This window comes from Bos indicus x Bos taurus, chromosome 6 (genome assembly GCF_003369695.1).
Source record: "Bos indicus x Bos taurus breed Angus x Brahman F1 hybrid chromosome 6, Bos_hybrid_MaternalHap_v2.0, whole genome shotgun sequence".
Classification (NCBI taxonomy): domain Eukaryota; kingdom Metazoa; phylum Chordata; class Mammalia; order Artiodactyla; family Bovidae; genus Bos; species Bos indicus x Bos taurus.
This window is the reverse complement of record NC_040081.1, coordinates 44,311,830-44,332,454: the sequence shown is the minus strand read 5'-3', so window position 1 is coordinate 44,332,454 and position 20,625 is coordinate 44,311,830. Positions and strand designations below refer to the sequence as shown.

At 35.4% G+C, this 20,625-nt stretch overlaps 1 protein-coding gene across 1 annotated transcript in view; it reads left to right on the top strand.

The window, feature by feature from the left end:
* Positions 1-18,013, top strand: part of DHX15 (DEAH-box helicase 15) — a 53,972-nt gene extending 35,959 nt beyond the window's left edge. Inside the window, exons 7-14 of the mRNA XM_027544184.1 lie at positions 6,580-6,666; positions 7,629-7,778; positions 8,167-8,275; positions 8,786-8,977; positions 11,934-12,056; positions 13,472-13,662; positions 16,077-16,246; positions 17,446-18,013. Of these exons, the coding sequence (XP_027399985.1) occupies positions 6,580-6,666; positions 7,629-7,778; positions 8,167-8,275; positions 8,786-8,977; positions 11,934-12,056; positions 13,472-13,662; positions 16,077-16,246; positions 17,446-17,563 (1,140 nt within the window). The 3' untranslated portion in view covers positions 17,564-18,013. The remainder of the gene's footprint in view (positions 1-6,579; positions 6,667-7,628; positions 7,779-8,166; positions 8,276-8,785; positions 8,978-11,933; positions 12,057-13,471; positions 13,663-16,076; positions 16,247-17,445) is intronic.
* Positions 18,014-20,625: the final 2,612 nt, after the last annotated feature.

The following is a 20,625-nucleotide window of genomic DNA, read 5'->3' as shown; positions in this document are numbered from 1 at the left end:
CAGGTCAGGTGGTCTGGTATTCCCATCTCTTTCAGAATTTTCCACAGTTCATTATGATCCACACAATCAAAGGCTTTGGCATGGTCAATAAGCAGAAATAGATGTTTTTCTGGAACTGTCTTGCTTTTTCGATGATCCAGCGGATGTTGGCAATTTGATCTCTGATTCCTCTGCCTTTTCTAAAACCTGCTTGAACATCTGGAAGTTTATAGTTCATGTATTGCTGAAGCCTGGCTTGGAGAATTTTGAGCATTACTTTCCTAGCGTGTGAGATGAGTGCAATTGTGTGGTAGTTTGAGCATTCTTTGGCATTGCCTTTCTTTGGGATTGGAATGAACACTGACCTTTTCCAGTCCTGTGGCCACTGCTGAGTTTTCCAAATTTGCTGGCATATTGAGTGCAGCACTTTCACAGCATCATCTTTCAGGATTTGAAATAGCTCAACTGGAATTCCATCACCTCCACTAGCTTTGTTCGTAGTGGTGCTTTCCAAGGCCCGTTTGACTTCACATTCCAGGATGTCTGCTCTAGGTAAGTGATCACACCGTGATTATCTTGGCTGTGAAGATCTTTTTTGTACAGTTCTTCTGTGTATTCTTTCCACCTCTTCTTAATATCTTCTGTTTCTGTTAGGTCCATACCATTTCTGTCCTTTGTCAAGCCCATCTTTGCATGAGCCTGCTGCTGCTGCTGCTAAGTCGCTTCAGTCGTGTCCGACTCTGTGCGACCCCATAGACGGCAGTCCACCAGGCTCCCCTGTCCCTGGGGTTCTCCAGGCAAGAACACTGGAGTGGGTTGCCATTTCCTTCTCCAATGCGTGAAAGTGAAAGTGAAGTCTGTCAGTCCTGTCCAATTCTTTGCGACCCCATGGACTGCAGCCTACCAGGCTCCTCCGTTCATGGGAGTTTACAGGCAAGAGTACTGGAGTGGGTTGCCATTGCATGAGCCTAGTGGAGTATAAATTAACAGGAGATTGATTGGTGGTGGGGGGGGGGGGTCAGGTTTAGAGTTAATCACATCAAAAACTGTGAACATGACTTTAAAAAAAGTCTGATCCTAGCTTCATTATGTTGAATGCTGCAACTAGAACATGTTAAAATATTTTCTGTTACTTTATTTGCATTCAGAATTTGGGGGGGAACTTTTGAAATTTTAAGTGATAAATTTAGTATATAATTTTGAAGGTGATTTGTTGACTGAAAAGTACTCATTCTCTGTAGTATTTTTTTACTTCATTCTTTGTCAGTTGATGTGTATAAAAATAGTTGTTTCTTAAACGTTTCTATAATAAAGTGGAGTTAGTGCATCTTCCATGCAGATGGTTTAATTTTTCTTGAAATCATGGGTACTTTGTGTATCTGCTTTTAATTTTAAAATGGTGATTTTATTTATCTTGGGGTAAATACAGCAAGGTTTACCATGTTTGTCTTTTCATGTAGTTCTCTTCATTCTGTTTTGAGTTAACTTTGATGGGGCCCACCTTAACTTCATATTTGAGCTCTTCTTTTCTCTGTTAATACTAGTATACTAGAAATTTAGGTTCAGTCTGGTGCCGGTTCTGTACACGGTACATTTTGTAGACTCTTCAACAGTTTAAGCCCATGGAATAGAATTAATTGTTGTTTTGTTCTGTTTTTTAAGCTATTGCTTTTCATGTTCTTGTAAATCCTAGAATATTTAGAGGAATTTTGTCTTTCTAAAAAGAGTGATTTAGCAGCAGTTGTGTATGTATAATGTTGAGGCCACTGGAGTTTCCAGGGCTTTGGTTTACCTTGGGATATCTCCAGCTTGTAATTCAGAATCAAAACTAAGAGCCACAGTGCTACTTCATCATCCACTAATTATGTTTTTCGTTCGGCTAAAGCTATAGGATCTCTTGCTGGGAAATCATGTTATCTCCTGGCATGAGTCAGCTTCATCTTAGAAGTTGAAGGAGCACTCTCATAGCCTCCCTGGATTGACCCCAGTGGGAGGGGGAACTTCCCTTGCAGTGGTGCATCATACTCTATGAGGGAAAACACTTTGAAGCCCCACGTGTTTAAGGGATAATGAACGATTTTTATAGAAGTTTATAGAGAAGGGTTTACTCATCCAGTCATATATTTTGAAGCTGGTTATGGGAGATAGTACTAGTTGAAAACCTGAGACCATTGAAATGCACTATGGCCAAGCACTGACTGGCTGGCAAGATGAGTAAGTGACCATCAGACCCAGGGCCTGGCAGGTCCAGTTAAAGTAGGAGAAAGGATTGATGGGATTGTGGGGAAAGAGGAAAGGTAATGAAGATGCACACAGGTTATATGAGGGTATGGAAAAGAGGAAAAACTGGTATTCAGTTGCTGCTTTCCTGTCCTCTTTTTTTAAATGCTGTAACTTTGGTAATAATTCTATTTGTAAAGGCCAAGGCTTAATTCTTCTATCATGAATTCATTAATTAAACATTACTGTGCCACTTACTGGAATGGGACTTTTCATTCAGGAATGCTATCACTGATTGATATTCACAAGTAATTTAAAACTACAGGAAGGGATAGATTGGGAGATTGGGATTGACATATACACACTACTATATATAAAATAGGTAACTAATAATGTCCTACTGAATAGCACAGGGAACTCAGTACTCTGTAATAACCTGTATTGGAAAAGAATCTTAAAAAGAGCGGATATATGTATATTATGGAGAAGGCAATGGCAGCCCACTCCAGTACTCTTGCCTAGAAAATCCTATGGATGGAGGAGCCTGGCAGGCTACAGTTCATGGGGTCACTACGAGTTGGATACAACTAAGCGACTTCACTTTCAGTTTTCACTTTCATGCGTTGGAGAAGGAAATGGCAACCCACTCCAGTGTTCTTGCCTGGAGAACCCCAGGGATGGGAGAGACTGGTGGGCTGCCGTCTGTGGGATCACACAGAGTTGGACCTGACTGAAGCGACCTAGCAGCAGCAACAGCATGCATATATTATAACTGATTCACTTTGCTGTACAGCAGAAAGTAAGACAACATTGTAAAAAAAAAAAAATGATAACTGACCAAAAGCACAAAAATAAATAAAATTATGTAGAAAGAGTTAGGGATTTAAGGTCTCCTTCCAATTACTTAAAATACTATTTGATTCATACTTCTGTTAAATTATATTGGATCACATTTTGTAATGTAGTACTTCATTTGTTGTCTTACTCCTCATTGTATTTATGCAAAATAGTTTCTAATTGATAGTGATGAAACTAACAAAACAGCCTTTGAAACTAAAGTTTTAAAATGTAGGCTATATTAAAGGTAAACTTCTATGGGCATTGGGTACTTAACTGGCATTCCTTTTACAAATAATTGAGATCTTTTCGCATGGTGCTCTAACATAGCATCAGTGGTATACTTTCAAGCTTTCTAATAGTCAAGAAAAGTTGAGAATGCAGTACATAAATTTTTGAGGGTGGGTACTTTACCTCTTTTAATCATCGTTGATATTTGTTCAGGTATTTGACTTTAAGCTAAAGCTTCTGTTGCTTTCTACATGCATTAACATTTACTCATAAATTATGTATGCATTTTTTTTGACTAAGACTTATATTTGCTATTTTATAGATTTGGTGTTATTAAATCCAGCAACTATGTTTATTTTTATTTCATTTTCATTAATTTTGTCCATACAGATAGCTGATTTTTCTGTATCTTATCTCAGAGTTTACTAATTAACATGGCTCAGAGCATACATTGCTCAATAAAAAAGAGAAATGGCCCTTGTGGAGATGTCTCTCTAATTTTAAAGAGAGGCTTAATGATCCACTATCTGAAGATAACTTAGTGTGGTACTGCTGGAATATTTACAAACAAATAAGCTAATGTCCTCACTGAATTAGAGACCCCACCGAGTTCCCTAGGGACTAAAAACCCACACTTTTTAACCTAAATGCATTATTGTGTCCAAATAGAATTCAAGTAGAGCATCTCAAGTACTTTGAAATGGAATTATTGAAATAAATCAACGTGAATTCCATTAAAAAGCAGATTATTGAGGGGAAAAGAGATAAATCTACATGAGAGTTTATTCTTAACACATTTAATATAAAAAGATTAGAATTGGCATTGTCTTGATTTTTTTTATCATAGAGTTTATTCTATATATTGGGCTCTTTATCTGAAATAATTCCTTTGTCGTTGAGGTTTGAACACTCTTTAAGGCTCTTTGAGCACTATTGCCAAGCTATAGTCTAGAAGGCTTTGTAGCATATGTACTCTGACAAATTCAGGACCACTTTGTGTTGTGACCGCTTCCTACATAGATCATGTGCCACTTAATACATCTAGAAAATACTTAGGGCTTGCCTCACCCCACTGTTAAGGTTCCAAGGCAGCTAGATAACTTGTATCATTTATTTGTCTGTTGGTTTTTTTTTTGCTGAGTATGTGTGCATGTTTTATTTAGCCTTAGTGAGTATTATATCTGCAGCTCAAAGTTGTACAGTTTAAGAGTTTTTCCCTTTTTTTGTCCCAAAACCCACTTCTCATGGGGCAGGGAGGTCCTACTCAAATTATTTTATTGTCTTAAAGCTTTCTAGCCCATTAATTTTTTTAATTAAAAAAATCAGAAAAAACCTAAAAGCCGTGCTTCTCTAGGTCTTTGTTAACACTTTGGATTTCAGAGTTTAACTTCGGGTGGCAGTTGACTCAACAGTAGACACAGAGGTTGCCGAAGTCGGTGTGAACATCACCTGATTCTTAATATCTGTGGAATCACAGATCCACACCTCCTTACAGATGCTGTACAGTTTGTCACACAGACCCAGAGAGAACATGTGAACACCAATTTTTATGGACAAAAATTATTTTTAAATTTAAAGAGTTTGCACCAGTACATTTTTATTACATTGACTGTACTTTGTTCTAGAAGAAATAGATGAAGTGTATTTTTCCCCCAAAATATATGTTTTATACTTCTATTTATATGTACATTTTCAAGAACTGCAGTTTTTACCCCAGAATTCCAGAAAGCCACAAGACCTCTTATATAATAACAAGCATGTGGTTTGTGATTCTGTATAGTTTATAAGGGCTCTGTCTCAGCTGACTAGTATGCAAGAGTTATAAAAGGAAATTGAAGTTTGAGTGTGTTAAAACCGCTCCACTCTTTTAGCTACTTAGATTTGATTCCTGGCTTTGATACCTACCTTTCCACTGCAACAGACTGACTTTGTAGAAGAATATTAAACTCTGGTTATACTTATTGAAGTTTACCTCCTGACCTTGTTTATGCTTGCTTCAGCTCTAATTATTGAATGTTCATGTCTTTGAAATGTTCTGGAAAATATATTTCATTAGCATCAGACCACTTACAGTTTACTGTTCATTTGCTAGTTAGTATGCTTTTCAGCTGGTCAGTGCAAAAAGGGAGCATTTTGGTTTTAGATATATAAATAATTGTATAATAATATCATCCGGTTAATGATGTTCTAGTAGCCTTTTAAACCTCCAAGATTACCTGGCAATGTGCCTAAGGGCATCCTTATCCACATGCTCTTGTTTAAGCAGAACCTTCCACAATGCTCTTCACTTGTCCCTTGTGGGTTGATCCCACCTTATCTTCAACAGCTCTCCTAAATGCCATTTTCTGAGTAAGTTTTCCTTGTCTTTGCTTGGGCAATAAATCCTTTAAAAATCTTATGGCATGTTTTTTATGTCATTGTACTTCCATTCCACCTCTAATCTTTCTTTGCAGATTTTAAAAGCTTTAAGAGCAGACTCTGATTCATCTTCTGTGTCAACTGCTTGCATATTCAGGCATCTCCACCTTAATGGCAGTAATCTTCCTCAGATCAGATGCTCTGAGAAAAATACTAATGAAGATCCCATTTTTCCATTGCTTAAAAAGAAAAATTGTGACATGTCATTCTTAGGTCCCTAATTTTCTAAAGCATATTTAAAATACAGTAAAACACCCACATGAAAAAACAATCATGTTAGTATATAAATACTTTGAACCTTATTCACTTTCAATAAAAAGTTCAAATCATTCCTTAAGATTCCTTGTATGCTGTGACACCCCCTCTGAGATTTCCAGAACATCTATGTTCAATTCTGATGATACACCAATTCTTACTGGATTCTAAGTTGAGATTTTCACCACCATGTGCCATTTCATTTAAAATATTTAGTTGACTTTTGGTGATATAGTTTTCCTTTGTAAATGTTGCCTGAAAGTATTGAAACATGTACGTGTTGTACAGTTTGAATATTAACCAAGGAGTGTTTTCTCAGGGAGACTCTCTGTGAGATAAACTTATTGCTTTATCAGTTATTTTCTTTTGATTTTGTTCTGCTATTTGAATAATTAAAACCTAATGTAGTCAAGTAATAACCTGAAGATTTTTTGTTGAAAAATAAAGGTGCTATGATGAACTAAATGAAATTTTGAATTCTTAAATATTAATTTGTCTTTATATAGCATTGGTTATTAAAGATTAAACCTAATTCCTGTTTATTTACTGGTTTGTAATTGTTTAGTATAAGTTAAAGACTAATTATTTGAATTGTACTTGGCTTGTAGTTTAAGTTAAATACTGTTCATATCTTAACAGGTAGTTGTGTCAACTAACATTGCAGAGACATCTTTGACAATAGATGGTGTGGTGTTTGTAATTGATCCTGGATTTGCAAAACAAAAGGTACATATTTTAGTACTATAGTACTTTATAAATTAGTGTTCATTTAATAGTACTTATTGCTTATTTGTTTCATGAGTGAAGTTTACTTTTTAGAATTATTTTCTAGTTTGTGTTTCATTTTCAGAAGTCTGTGATTTGAGCCTTTGGTTCTAGCTGGCTTTCACATACTAAGCCCATGTTTATAATCCTGTGTTTTTCTTTTCATTGGTTTCTTTGTTTCTGTGTGGTGATCCTGAGTGTTTCATATGTGAGTGTATATTCATGTAAGGAGTACTAAAAAGTACAGGATTATCATCCCTGCCTACTAGTCACTCAGTCAGCTAAATTAGTTTCTGTTATGTACCAGTCATAGTACTTGGGGGGAAAAAAAGTATTATGTTAACCTCTAGTTCAGCAGTACTGAATACCCAAGCACTTTAGCCAAATTAAGGGATTACTCAGTTAATAAATAAAACTGTTTTCTTACCTAAGATCTTTGATTGCATTTGATTATGTTTTATAATTGGGAGAATTTGTTGTACATAGTATTCATGTTTTTGATGGAAAACAATTCTTTAAATTGGCAGCATATAACTGACTTCTGGACTGAGTTCAAAATATTTTCTTGGTGTCCACACTGAACATTGGGTGTTGAAATTGACAAGTTTTTTTTTTCAGGCAAAAACCTTCAGCACTATCCACCATATAAGAGTAAGGTAAAACTGAAAGTATTTTAAATTAGGAAGAGTAGAGCTACTTCTGTGTTAAGTGACTTTTCATTTAGTCTTAGAATGCTGGAGTCAGAATACCTGAAAGAAAGTTAAGGAATGATGAATTCTGTTTCTGCCCCAGCATGATTTATGCTGGTCGTCAATACTACTTTGTTTATTTTGGGGTTAACTTTGGGCTTTGGATACTTTTGTTAGATCACAGTTTTGTGTTTAACTGGAGGATGAATTGTAATGTTATTTACATTCCAATAGGTGTATAATCCTCGAATCAGAGTTGAGTCCCTTTTAGTGACAGCCATTAGTAAAGCTTCAGCTCAGCAAAGGGCTGGTCGAGCAGGACGAACCAGACCTGGAAAGTGCTTCCGACTTTATACAGAGAAAGCTTACAAAACAGAGATGCAGGTAAGGGTTTTACTGTGTCCTTACTCTGTTTTTGGAAGGTTAGGTTAAACTTGTTACCAGAAGAAAATTACTTCACTTACTTTATCTTATCTTTTGGCACTATAAGCTGTTCAGGTTTTCCCTGAAGTTTATGGTGTAGTCTACCAGTACAACCCTTTGTTATAGTTCTAAGTTGAATTGGGCAGCAGTGGTAACCTTTCAAACCCTATAGTTTACAGGAAGTATCTGATTCCTTTTTAGTCCACAAATACTTTTCTCCTGTTTAAGTCAGTCATTTAGAAGAAATGCCAAAGGAAACAGCTAAGGACGAGAACAGATATGTTTTTTCCCCCTGGAGCAAGAAGATTATGGGATATTTAACAAAACAAATGTTTTTGTATTTTTCTAGGATAATACCTATCCTGAGATTTTGCGTTCTAATTTAGGATCAGTTGTGTTACAGTTGAAGAAACTTGGTATTGATGATTTGGTGCATTTTGATTTTATGGATCCACCAGGTATAAATTCTCAAAGCATGTTTTGTCAATCTTTTTAACCAAAACTGACTATCCTATTCCTTATATACATTGAATACATTTTACCTTTCCCTTACAATACATCAAGAGGAATTTTGTGTGTTGGCATTAAATCTAAAAGAGTGGGAAAATAGCGAATACTCTTTTTTTCCTTATCTTTCAGGGTAACTAAATTATTTTAGGAGTTATTAGCAGGGCATGAAAAGGGAAAATCTTTTTTTTTTTTTTTGAGGCAAAATAATCTGATAAACACATTGTTGAGTTAACAGTTCCTGTACTTAAGAGGTGACGTTTAACTGCCGTACAGGCAAGTTTTCCAGCTTTGTATGAGTCATAGTTTGCTAGATCTCTGTAACTGAATTTGATGGCAGTTTGAGTTTTACGTTTGGTCCACTGTAGAATGAAAAATGAAATTGCTTCTAACAGTGTGTGCTTTGTCACGTTTTTGCTTATTAAGGCAGCTTGTCTTAATAGATTGCCTTTTCCTCCTAGCTCCTGAAACTCTGATGAGAGCCCTAGAACTTTTGAATTATCTGGCTGCTTTAAATGATGATGGAGATCTGACTGAATTGGGATCCATGATGGCCGAGTTTCCTCTAGATCCACAGCTCGCTAAAATGGTTATTGCAAGTTGTGACTACAACTGTTCTAATGAGGTCCTATCTATTACTGCTATGTTGTCAGGTAATAGAGGGAAAGGAACTAAAAAAAGCCCAGCTCTTCAAAGTTTGGGTGGACTTCACTTTTGGGTTTGTTTTTTAATTTTTAGTATGATAGTGAATTTTATAGATGTTTTTAAGGGACTTATTTTGTTTGCTAAATATTTTGAAAAATTGCTTCATCATAATATAGTGTTTACAAAAGTAAAGCACTGTGCATAAAATGTAGTAAAAAACATTGGCTCAGATTAAAATATCAGTAAGAAAAGAATAGGTCCAGGACTGCCTGGTGGTCCAGTACTTAAGAATCTGTGCTTCCACTGCAGGGGGTGTGGGTTCCATCCCACAAGCCTCACATTATAGCCAAAAAATTAAAGAATTTAAGTCTGAAGATACTATAACTGAGTTCTTTGGTAGGTCCATCAGTTTTGGAGTTTATTGCTGAAAGTTCAGGAAGAACATTGTTCTAGTAGCTGGCACTATTTAAGTGAGCCTGAGACAAACCAAGCTATCATTTAAAGAGTAAGCTTTTTCTTCATGTGTAAATTGTATTGCAGTGGCAGTCAAATAATTATTTTAAACTTAGTATCAAATAAATAGAAGTAGTAATGTATAATTTTAGGTTTAAAATCTAATCTGATGGTAATTCTTTTACAGTGGCAGGGAAACACTTGATAAAAGAAATATGTTTAATAGGTAAAATTGCTTAATTTTAAAAATCGAAACATTGAGCTGAACAAATACTACTGTTTTTTATTAATAGCTATAACATTTAATTCACAAATAGTAACTTGGAATTTAGATTTTCCAAAACAGAGAAATATTAACGTAGAAATGTACACTGAATCTTACAGCTAAAAATAGAAAGTGTATTAAGTTTTTACTGACTGGCAAAGTACTCTATAATACTAATTTCAGTACTGGGGAAAATTGACTTCCAGTCACAGAGTGGCTTATTGGTCTTATTTATACCTCAAATAATTCAAACTCTTACATGAAAGTAAAGGAAGAAATTTTTTAAATTTCTAAATATAAAATTTTTGGCTTAGTTTAGATGTATGTTTTAATGATGTGAATTTTTAATTTAAGAACTAGCGAAAATGTTTTTTTTTTGCAGTTATGATTGATCAGACTCAGAGCAGATGGGCAGGGCAGTACTGAATCATTTTAATGAAATTGTAGTTTCTTGCGGAGGTGGTGGTAGGTTGTTGTCTGCCTTTTCTTATATATGTGATTTTTGTTAGATTCTCCTGGTTGTAGTTAACCCAACATTTTAGCTTGAGAGAGTGTGGGGTAAGAGTTAACAGACTGTGTTTGTTACCTACCTAGTTTTTATATTTCTAGCTTCTCTTTTATTGGGAATACTATAGAGTTAGCATTGTTCGAATTTAGAAAACTAGCTAGCCCTTTAAAAAATTGGTCATTATGATGCAGTTGAGATCTCCCATCTACATCTCTTACTTGTGGTGGTTCTGCAAAGCATGGGGATAACTGGTTGTCTTTAGCACATCAAGAGAGTGAACATTTTTGTACATTAGTTATTAAGCAAGGCATTTGTTAGCGGGAGGAATGTTAAAGGATTAAGAAGAAGTCATGCAACTAAAACAGTTTACTTAGTTTGTAATGCTTTGTTTACCATTTAAGGAGTTTCTGGAGTTTGGGGGTCCTGATATAAATAGTAAAAAATCAGGGGCCTTATTGAGTGCTTCTTAAACCCAATTATTTAACTCTGGTAGCTAGTTCACATTAACGTTCACAGCTATGAGATTTCTGTATTTATATCTTGTTACCTTGCTTCAGTTACATTAAGCAAGACTTAATATTTACTGTGATCATGTGTCATTGTTTCTATTTGGCTTCTTTGGAATCATTTTAAAGGGGAAACTGTATGGATGGCAAAGAGTAATTTGATACTGTATTTGATCTTGTTGATTATTCCTATTATCTTTTATCTGAACTGATGATATATAATTTTTTTTTAATTGACAAGGTTTTAAGAGCTTTAAAAATGTGTTGACAAAGTCCCAAGCTGTTAAGTATTTTTCATACTGCTTTTATAACTATGGAATTGCTAAAGTGAATTAAGGAAAGTTGTATTTGAAAAAATGTAGAACATACTTTGTAACAACTTCAAGTTTTATGTGATTTAAAATTGAGGCTCTAAAAAAATATTGTAGTTCATTTTGATGACCCTGACATAATGACTGTTTCAGACTAATTGTCAACGTTTAAAATATTGGATTCTGCTTTTATATGAGGACTTCGAGTCAAATATCAATTTTTAAAAAGAACTTGGGACTTTATTTGCTAATCTTTTTCTTAAAATGCTGGAAAACTAGGCTGAATATTCCTAGCCTTTTTGAATTTTCTTAATTCAAAGGCGGTTTAACCTTCCACCACTACTGCTATCATCAAAACCCAAGATTTCATGATATTTTTTATGTTACATATGCTTCTGCTCACCAGTGCTAATAGTGATACCCACCAGCTGGTAATAGCCACAGCACTAGGGAAGAATTACGATAGAAATGTGGCAATAGACTGGTTGGAAAGTTGTTTTTAGTCCTTCAGTGGGGAATTCAGCGAATTAAATGGATGAACTTTTGAAAAATTTTTGTTTAGCTAAAAGGCTATTGACACCATAATTCTGGTTATTGGTAGAGCTATCGGCACTGGTTTTTTCAATAAGTTGAGCTTTTAGTATCTTGATGGCCTTCAGAATAGCTGTTTTTGATGCCTACTTTTAGATTTAGTTAAAAATAATCAGGTACTCTGTAGCTTTGAAACCCTCTTGTCTTACAGATGTGGTTAGGTGTTGATGTACCAAATCAAGGTAGTAAACAGTCCAAGATGCAGTTGGAGGCCATCCTGCCCTGCCCTATGCTCTGTGAACTGACCTAGCTAGGCCTTGTTCCTCTGTCTGTGAATGCGTGACTCATCGATATGGGCGTTTGTGTTGGGCCCATACCAACCTTGTTTAGTCCCACAGTGTTTTGTTCGTCCCACGGAGGCCAAGAAAGCTGCAGATGAGGCCAAGATGAGATTTGCCCACATAGATGGAGATCATCTGACACTGCTGAATGTCTACCATGCTTTTAAACAAAGTAAGTATAAATTAGATTGAAGGCAATCTTTTGTCTAAACGTCACTTGCAGCATATAAGGTATTTCTTCATCTCCCTTTCATTTATTATCTGTGACAACTTTACATTAGAAACCCAGAGGTACTTGAGAAAAAACTCCTGACTAGCATTTAAAATAAAAATTGCCCATCTTTTCCAAAGTTGTTTATTTTTATAATCAGGAGGAAAGCACTAGAAAGCTGGAAAATACAGAGCAGTAAAAATGAAATGCTGGTATAAAATTTACCACAAACATACAGCTTTTGATAGTTTTTTTAAAAACTTTGCCTTTTATTTGAATAGTTTTGTATTACTTACAGAATTATTACTAATATTTTTCCTAATAAATAGCTCTTATGTAAAAGTAAACTAACGAAATAGGGAAATAGGCTACAAATGTCAATGACCATGTGGTAAGTGGTTCATAAACTCAAGTGGGGGGCTATTCAGCATTACTTGCAGTTCAGTAAATGTGCATTATTATTTGAGAGGTACCATTTCTTCACCTATAAAATTGGCAAAGGCTAAAGAAAAATAGTCTTTAGCTGTGTAGGAGTGGGTCTAGTGCAGTGCAGCAGTCTTAACACCAGAGGTGGGAATAGAAATACATGTTATCTTTATGAAAAGCAGTAGATTTGATATTACCAAGACCCTTATCAAATTCATATGATTTGACTTATAGATAATCTGTGAAATTTTCTTTCAGTATTCTTTGGACAGAGATACGATTCAAGTTTTTTATCTCACAGTTATTTATGATAGTAAAGAAAAATGAAAAATACCTAGATGCCCACCAATAGAAAGATGGTTCAATGTGATGCTATCGCTACATGATGACATATTCTTCTAGCTTTATATCATATTTTCAGAGAGTATTTAACAACATGAAAAAACATTTTCCAATTATTTGAAAACAAGGAAACAGTGATAATGAAGAATGCCCTATTTATAAAAATTAAATGAGAGGAAAATGTGACAATAGTCTCTTGAGGTTCATTTTTATAACTTTTAAGTTGTATTTGATAGTCTTAATCTAAGCCTGTTTTTCTTTGAAAATGAGAAAGACGTGGCATTTTTCCAGATTCTCTGAATCTTCCCGTTAAGACTATCTATTGAAAACAGCCAGGTAGATTTTCATGGGTAAAATAACTTAAAAATAGTTTTTCCAAAATCATTGTTTTGTCATTCAGTAGCCAAAAACCTTAGTGCTGTTTTTAATTTTGACTCCAGATTTTTAGTAAAGTTGATTAAGACTATGATTAATTTATAAAAATGATGTGATTTAGTTCCCTTGTTGATTTAGCTTGCTATTTATATGGATTTTATTTTTTAATTAGATAATACACCTATTTGGATGATTCATGTCCCCTCTTAATTTCCCTCTTTCCAACTTTGTAGATCATGAGTCGGTTCAGTGGTGTTATGACAACTTCATTAACTACAGGTCCCTGATGTCAGCAGATAATGTACGCCAGCAGCTATCAAGAATTATGGACAGATTTAATTTGCCTCGTCGAAGTACTGACTTTACAAGCAGGGACTATTATATTAATATAAGAAAAGCTTTGGTTACTGGGTATTTTATGCAGGTATGTGGACTGTATAGGAGTACATAATTAAATGCTTACTTAATATTTGTTTTCTATAAGCAGTGCTTGGATTCCACTTAAACACAAAATTCAGTTAAAGAATGCCTATAAATAATCTTTAATTTTTTGTCCAGATTCTTGAATGAACTAATATACTGAGAAGTTTTTTACATGTCTTAAGTTTACCAAATGGCATAGTTAGGGATCCAGTTATGTAGAAATCAACTTTACAAGCACTTTTTAAATAATGGAGTCTTTTTATACTAAATAGATATATTGACTATTTTCAGGTGAGTTTTATTAGTTATTTCTTCAATGCAAATTTTGACTTTGGATAAATGTATCAAAGAATTTCTTTGAATCTTGATCTTAATTGGAGATGTATAATTGTACTGGAATGCTGAAAGGAAGCAGTTTTCTGGATGGATCCAGAAGTACAATTCACTTTGTTCTCTTTGTGGAAGCTAATCACCCTAAAATTCAAATAAGCAACTGTTTTATGCACAATCCTGTAGCGCGATCTTTGGTATTTATAATAAGACACGTGGGTGCTAGGAAAGTCAGATATGGAATAATGATTTAAGATGAAAAATAATTTTTAAATGTTTCTTTTGGTTTTAAGTGTTTTATATTGGAGGCTGAAGTTAAAACTTATCTGGTAATTCTTATAGTTTAAGGGACATGAAGCCAATTAGGTTTTTCAAAATGAAAGTGTTTGTGGTGAAAAAATGAAAACACGTCAGTCCCTTATTTGAGATGAGATTGATTTTAGTTATCTTTTAAATATCCCACTTGTTCTTTGATGCTCTCCTTTGGCTATGTATAATAAGTAAGATGTCGCCTGCCTTAAGGCCAAATGAGCCCAATACATAGAGTGGCCATTAAGTGCATGGAGGCAGAATGAAAGGAGATCGGTGCCTGTCTGTGTTTGAGATCGGAATAACAATGTTTATTGTGGCATCTTATTCTGAAGTTTCAGTGCTTATCAGAGTTAGGATTTTCACTATTACCCAAGCATTATGGATTTCTAATTCTCTCTTAAAGCTAAAGTCCATTAGAAATGGGACTTTCTAAGTGTAGTGCCTGGCACCTAGTAGGTGCTTAGTAAATATTTATTGATTGAAATTGAGTTTATTTTCTACTATATGTTAATAATTATGAATTGCTCATTTCTGTTCTTCATACATGCTCTTTGTTACTAGAGTTCTAGAATTGGAAAGGGCATGTTGTCATCTGCTTTGATACTTGTTAATTGTTAGATGATATTGATCCAATTGATATATTTGATTATAGATAGAAATATAGGACAAGAAACCCATGCATCTCCTCTCTCCTCTCCCCACCCTCCAATTCCTTTTCTTATTAAATCTCTCGTTGTGGGTTACTTTTGCTCTATTTTTCTATCTTAAACATGAATTTTCATCTTTTAGTAATTGTTCATCTGCTACATAGTTCCCACCTGGTATTAAAGAACCAGTCTCAGGCAATAAGACCAAATAGTATATATTAGGCTTTGTGGGCTCATTCAGTTCAGTTCAGTCACTCAGTCCTGTCCGACTCTTTCAATGAGTCAGCTCTTCGCGTGAGGTGGCCAAAGTCCTGGAGTTTCAGCTTTAGCATCATTCCTTCCAAAGAACACCCAGGACCGATCTCCTTTAGAATGGAAAGGTTGGATCTCCTTGCAGTCCAAGGGACTCTCAAGAGTCTTCTCCAGCACCACAGTTCAAAAGCATCAATTCTTCGGCGCTCAGCTTTCTTCACAGTCCAACTCTCACATCCATACATGACCACTGGAAAAACCATAGCCTTGCCTAGACGGACCTTTGTTGGCAAAGTAATGTCTCTGCTTTTGAATATGCTATCTAGGTTGGTCATAACTTTCTTCCAAGGAGTAAGCGTCTTTTAATTTCATGGCTGCAAGTCACCATCTGCAGTGATTTTGGAGCCCAAAGAAGTCTGACACTGTTTCCCCATCTATTTCCCATGAAGTGATGGGACCAGATTTAGGTCCCTTATTGAAACCGTTCAACTCTGCTTCCTCTTGTGTACAAAAGCAACCTTGGACAAATGGGCATACTTTGTTTCAAAAAACTTTACTTACCATTTTGAATTTCATGTGATTTTCACTCCAGCATCACCAAGTGTTTCTCTTTTGTTATTTTTCCCCAGTCATTTAAAGGTGTATAAACTGTTCTTGGCTAAGAAAGATGTAGGCAGTGAGTTGGATTTAGCCTGCTGTAGTTTGCTGATGGCTGCTTTTATTGGGCAGTGGTAAATAAGTCTAGCCATCAGATTAAAAGCAACAGGTGAGGCTTGCCTTTCCCTGATTATATAGGTATAGATATATAGGCTTTATATCACTTTTGTATAGCACGTCAGAAGCATTGTATTAATTTACTGGGTTTCGGTTTCAGGTGGCACATTTAGAACGAACAGGGCATTACTTAACTGTGAAAGATAACCAAGTGGTTCAGTTGCATCCCTCTACTGTTCTTGACCACAAGCCTGAATGGGTGCTTTATAATGAGTTTGTTCTTACAACAAAGAATTACATCCGGACATGTACAGACATCAAGCCCGAATGGTAAGCTTTGTGTCTTTAATTCTAAAAGTTTTCGTTACCATTTTGCTCAGAATGGAATCTGAAAAGTCTTGTCTTGTTCTTCTATTCACTCAGGGGAACTCGGATGTTCCCCAGCTAGGGTGTATACTCCTGTGTATAGATTTGGGGCACAAAATGGTGTGATTATCTCTCAAGAATAATTGCTTTGTGAAGAGGATGGTAGAATTGTTAGTATGGGCATGGGCAATTTGGAGACAAAGTTATACTTGACTAACATGAAAAGTATCTTTGAAGCCATTCTCTTGCTGTTGTGATTAACTTGGTCTCCAGGTTCCAGTAGTCAATCAGTCTTTGTATTTCAGCTCTCAATGATTGTTTATTTGTATGTTGGTGCTTTAAAAGCAAAGCAGGCATTAAAAACTGCACCTCTTTTTGTACCATTGCATATTTGATCACAAAATGTGATCAGAACTGACTGACTTTAAGCCAAATTACCCACCCACTGCAGTCCCCCTTTGTGACTTTTTTTTAGGGGGCAGAATCTATTCTGTAACTTAAGATAGAAAATGTCAGTCAAGAATGGTGGGACTGAAAGCACTTACTTTAGTTGATGTCACTTGCTATATATTTTGGGGCTTCTTTCCTCCACTGATTTGTGACTTTTGACACTTAAATTGTGTAGGGCATTACCATTTTATCTTAAATGCTTTGTTGAGAAAAAAATTATATGGCTAAATGTTTAAAAAGATTCAGTCAGGTGTATTCTTTGGGGTATAGAGTTACATTTATGGTTATTAAAACTTAGAAAATGAGAAGATCCAGTCATTTGAATATCAGGGTGTTTCTTGTATGGAACTTGTAATATTGTAACTTTAAAGAGGTAGATCAAAATAGTGTTCCAGAGTGAAGAAACTTATGACCTTATGTTACTGTCTGTGTAAAAGAAAGGGGTATTTTTTTTTTTTACAAGAATTTATCTTGAGTGGTTTTTTGTTTTGTTTTTCAAGTTTATGAAAAGTCGACCATCAGAAAATCTGCAGCTTACTGAGAAGTGCACATTTCTAAAAGTGGTGTTTATAAGGATTAGGCATTTGTAATTTTAACATTGGCTTGGATTATAGGTTTGCATTTATCAGTGTATTAATGAATAATGCCTATCCTATCTGAAGCTCCAGTACTCTAATTGTTAATTTGGTGATTTTTCCCCTCCTTCTGGACAGGTTGGTGAAAATTGCCCCTCAATATTATGACATGAGCAATTTCCCACAGTGTGAAGCAAAGAGACAGTTGGACCGCATCATTGCCAAACTGCAATCCAAGGAATATTCACAGTACTGAAATTCAATGCTTAGAACTGAAATTATTCAGAGGACAGCTTTAAAAGATGAACGAACTGAAAAGTTCAAGTTGTGCTCTTCATGTTGGTTCAATAATGGCCTTTATTTGAAAGCTTTTTAATTTTTCTTTACAGTAAATATTCCATTCTGATTTCATAAATTAAACATTTATGCCTCCCTTTTGTGTTGACACTGTAGCTCATACTGGAAAAGTCGATCAATGTTTTGCAGTTTATTGAAAGTAGTTCTATATATAACAATGTTATAAGCATTTCTTTAGAAATGGTTGAAAATGCTTCTAAAATGTGATTATCGACCATGGTATGCATGATCGTTGTAATTGTTGACATTCCTTTTAGAAGTTGTGAAATGTTACAACTTGTGCTTATGTAGACACAATCTTCTGTCTCGGTACAGAGGCACTGACTTCAATAAAGTCTATTTATACTAATTTCGGCCACAGCACTTTAATATTTTTGTTCTAGTCTAAGTATGGCTTCTTTTCTTCCCAAGTGTGGGGCTTTTTTTTTTGTTTCCTTAAATTGTAAGCATACTATGACTCCATATTCAGCATCTTTCCACAGGGGCTGCTCTTGAACGTAGTCTTTAAAGTGGTATGTTTTAAAGAACATACTGTAGCACTTTGTTAGGTTAGTTAGGATATGATCTAGTGGGATGAAGTATGTCATTTTTAACTCAGAATTGGATCCCCAAAGACAGAGTAATGATAGTTTTCATCATAAAGTTCATTCTATAAGACTGATTATTTATTTTGTTACCAAATTTTTAGCAGATCTTTTTGTTTTACTTAGACATTCTATGTACTCTAGTCACTGAAACAAATGTTTGTATTAAATAGACAATAGGAAGTGATACTGTAGATCTTGGTCAGTTTATTGAATTCTTAATGTTGGATGTTTTGTGCAGTGTACAAAGTCATTAGTATAGTGTGTTAAAATGTGAATTTCCTTCCCTGTGACAGGCATAGACTATTTTATCTACAAATGACCCATCAGAGGGTAGGTGTGACCATCTTTAGGGTCAGGTGTATTCTTCAGGGTGAGTCCTATCAAAGGGTCCCTAGTAAATCAGTTCCTTATACTTAAAGCATGCATACTGTACTCATTAATGCCCGGACTCACCTCTTCTACTTTTCCCACTCAACAAATATTAAATGTTAAAGTAAATTGTAGGTGTACATAGTTGGAATTTAAATACTACTTTGAGGCATATATCTAGTATGGTTTAAGGGAATTAACTGGGAAAGTTAAGAGTTTTCCACACTACTGGGATATTTCTATTAAGTGCCTAGTTTTGTTCCTATGGAGTAATCTATGTGCTGAAATAATATTTTAGGTTTTGTTTAAATTTGTTTAAATTTTTCCTGGGTTTAACTGTTGGCAACATTATATGCTTATGTTGTCTGTTAATCAAATTATACCACAGTATACAGTTGGTGAATCAGTTGCATATCTTTATAAATCTATCTGATTTTATAATAGATAGGTTTCTAGTGTATGTACTGTTTAACCTTGTGCTTTTTAAAATCTGGAGTTTGACCATTATGTTTTCTTACAGAGACAAGTTATAGAGCAATGTGTAGAACAGTGTTGGTTATTTATTTGGCAGAGTTTCTAGGAATGGCTCGTATTCTTTGTATCGTGTAAGTGTTGAATATGTGTTGGTAGTGGCTACATGGAATCATTAGAGCAAACTGAGTTTTTATTCTTTATTGTCATGCCTACCAAAAGATTAAAATTCCCCCCATAATATTCAGAAAAATCTTTTTTGAAGATTTCTTAAGAGATCTCCTTATCTCTCAAAATAGTAAAATAGAACTATTTTTTGTTGTGAATATAGTTCTCAGTATCTGCGAGGGATTGGTTCTAGGGCCCCTTGTGGATACCAAAATCCATGGTTGCTCAAGTCCCTTGTATTAAATGGCATGATACAGTTGGCCCTCTGTTAACCCAGGTCCCACATCCCTGGATTCAGCCAACAATGGATTCAGAACCCCTAGATACAGTGCAGACTGTGTAGCATAAGGAAGCAAGACCAGCAGCAAATGGAGCCTTTGCTTGTAAATGGTGAGGGAATTAAGACAGCTTGGGTATAGGACAGGATAAAATAAACATAACCCTGTAATCAATCCATTTAGCTAGAATCCCCCAAAATAAAAGCTATATGATTTAGTCCTAGGATTTTTAGGTTTGTATGGTACCTGCAAACAATTTCACTTCTCTTCTCAATAATTTTAACGGTCATCCCTTCTGCTCAGATACTTTAGAGACACCATTACTTTAGAAGACATCTTAATAGTTGTGTTTGAAATGCTGAGCTGAATACTGTTTCTTTGTAACTTTTTAATTCTTCTAGAGTAAAGTTTGGCACCCCACTCCAGTACTCTTGCCTGGAAAATCCCATGGACAGAGGAGCCTGGTAGGCTGCAGTCCATGGGGTCGCTAAGAGTCGGAAACGACTGAGCGTCTTCACTTTCACCTTTCACTTTCATGCATTGGAGAAGGAAATGGCAACCCACTCCAGTGTTCTTGCCTGGAGAATCCCAGGGACTGGGGAGCCTGGTGGGCTGCTGTCTATGGGGTCGCACAGAGTCGGACACGCCTGAAGCGACTTAGCAGCAGCAGCAGAGTAAAGTTAAATATGTCTGGCTGTTCTGCATGATGCCATTTAGTTATTTGAGTTAACTGTCATCTTTATTATTTGGCTGAATAGTCTGTTTCCCCTGAGCTGCCATCTTTGAACAGCTTTGAACATTCCTGCTTAACTTCTGATAGGTGTTTTCTGGATTATAGTCAGTACTATGGTCTAAACTGGGCAGAGTGTAATGGAATCTGTATTTTCCAGGGTACCAGACATGCCGTTGCTTCTGTTAATGCAACTTAAAATTGTTACCCTTTCATGCAACCATTACCTTCTAGCTTCTGTGAATCTCACTATAAATTTACGGTGTCTAGTTATTACATGATAGTTTTGGATGTGGCTCAGGGTTCACAATGTTAATATTTGGAGACCTCACCCCACGTTAAATGCATTTATAGCCCA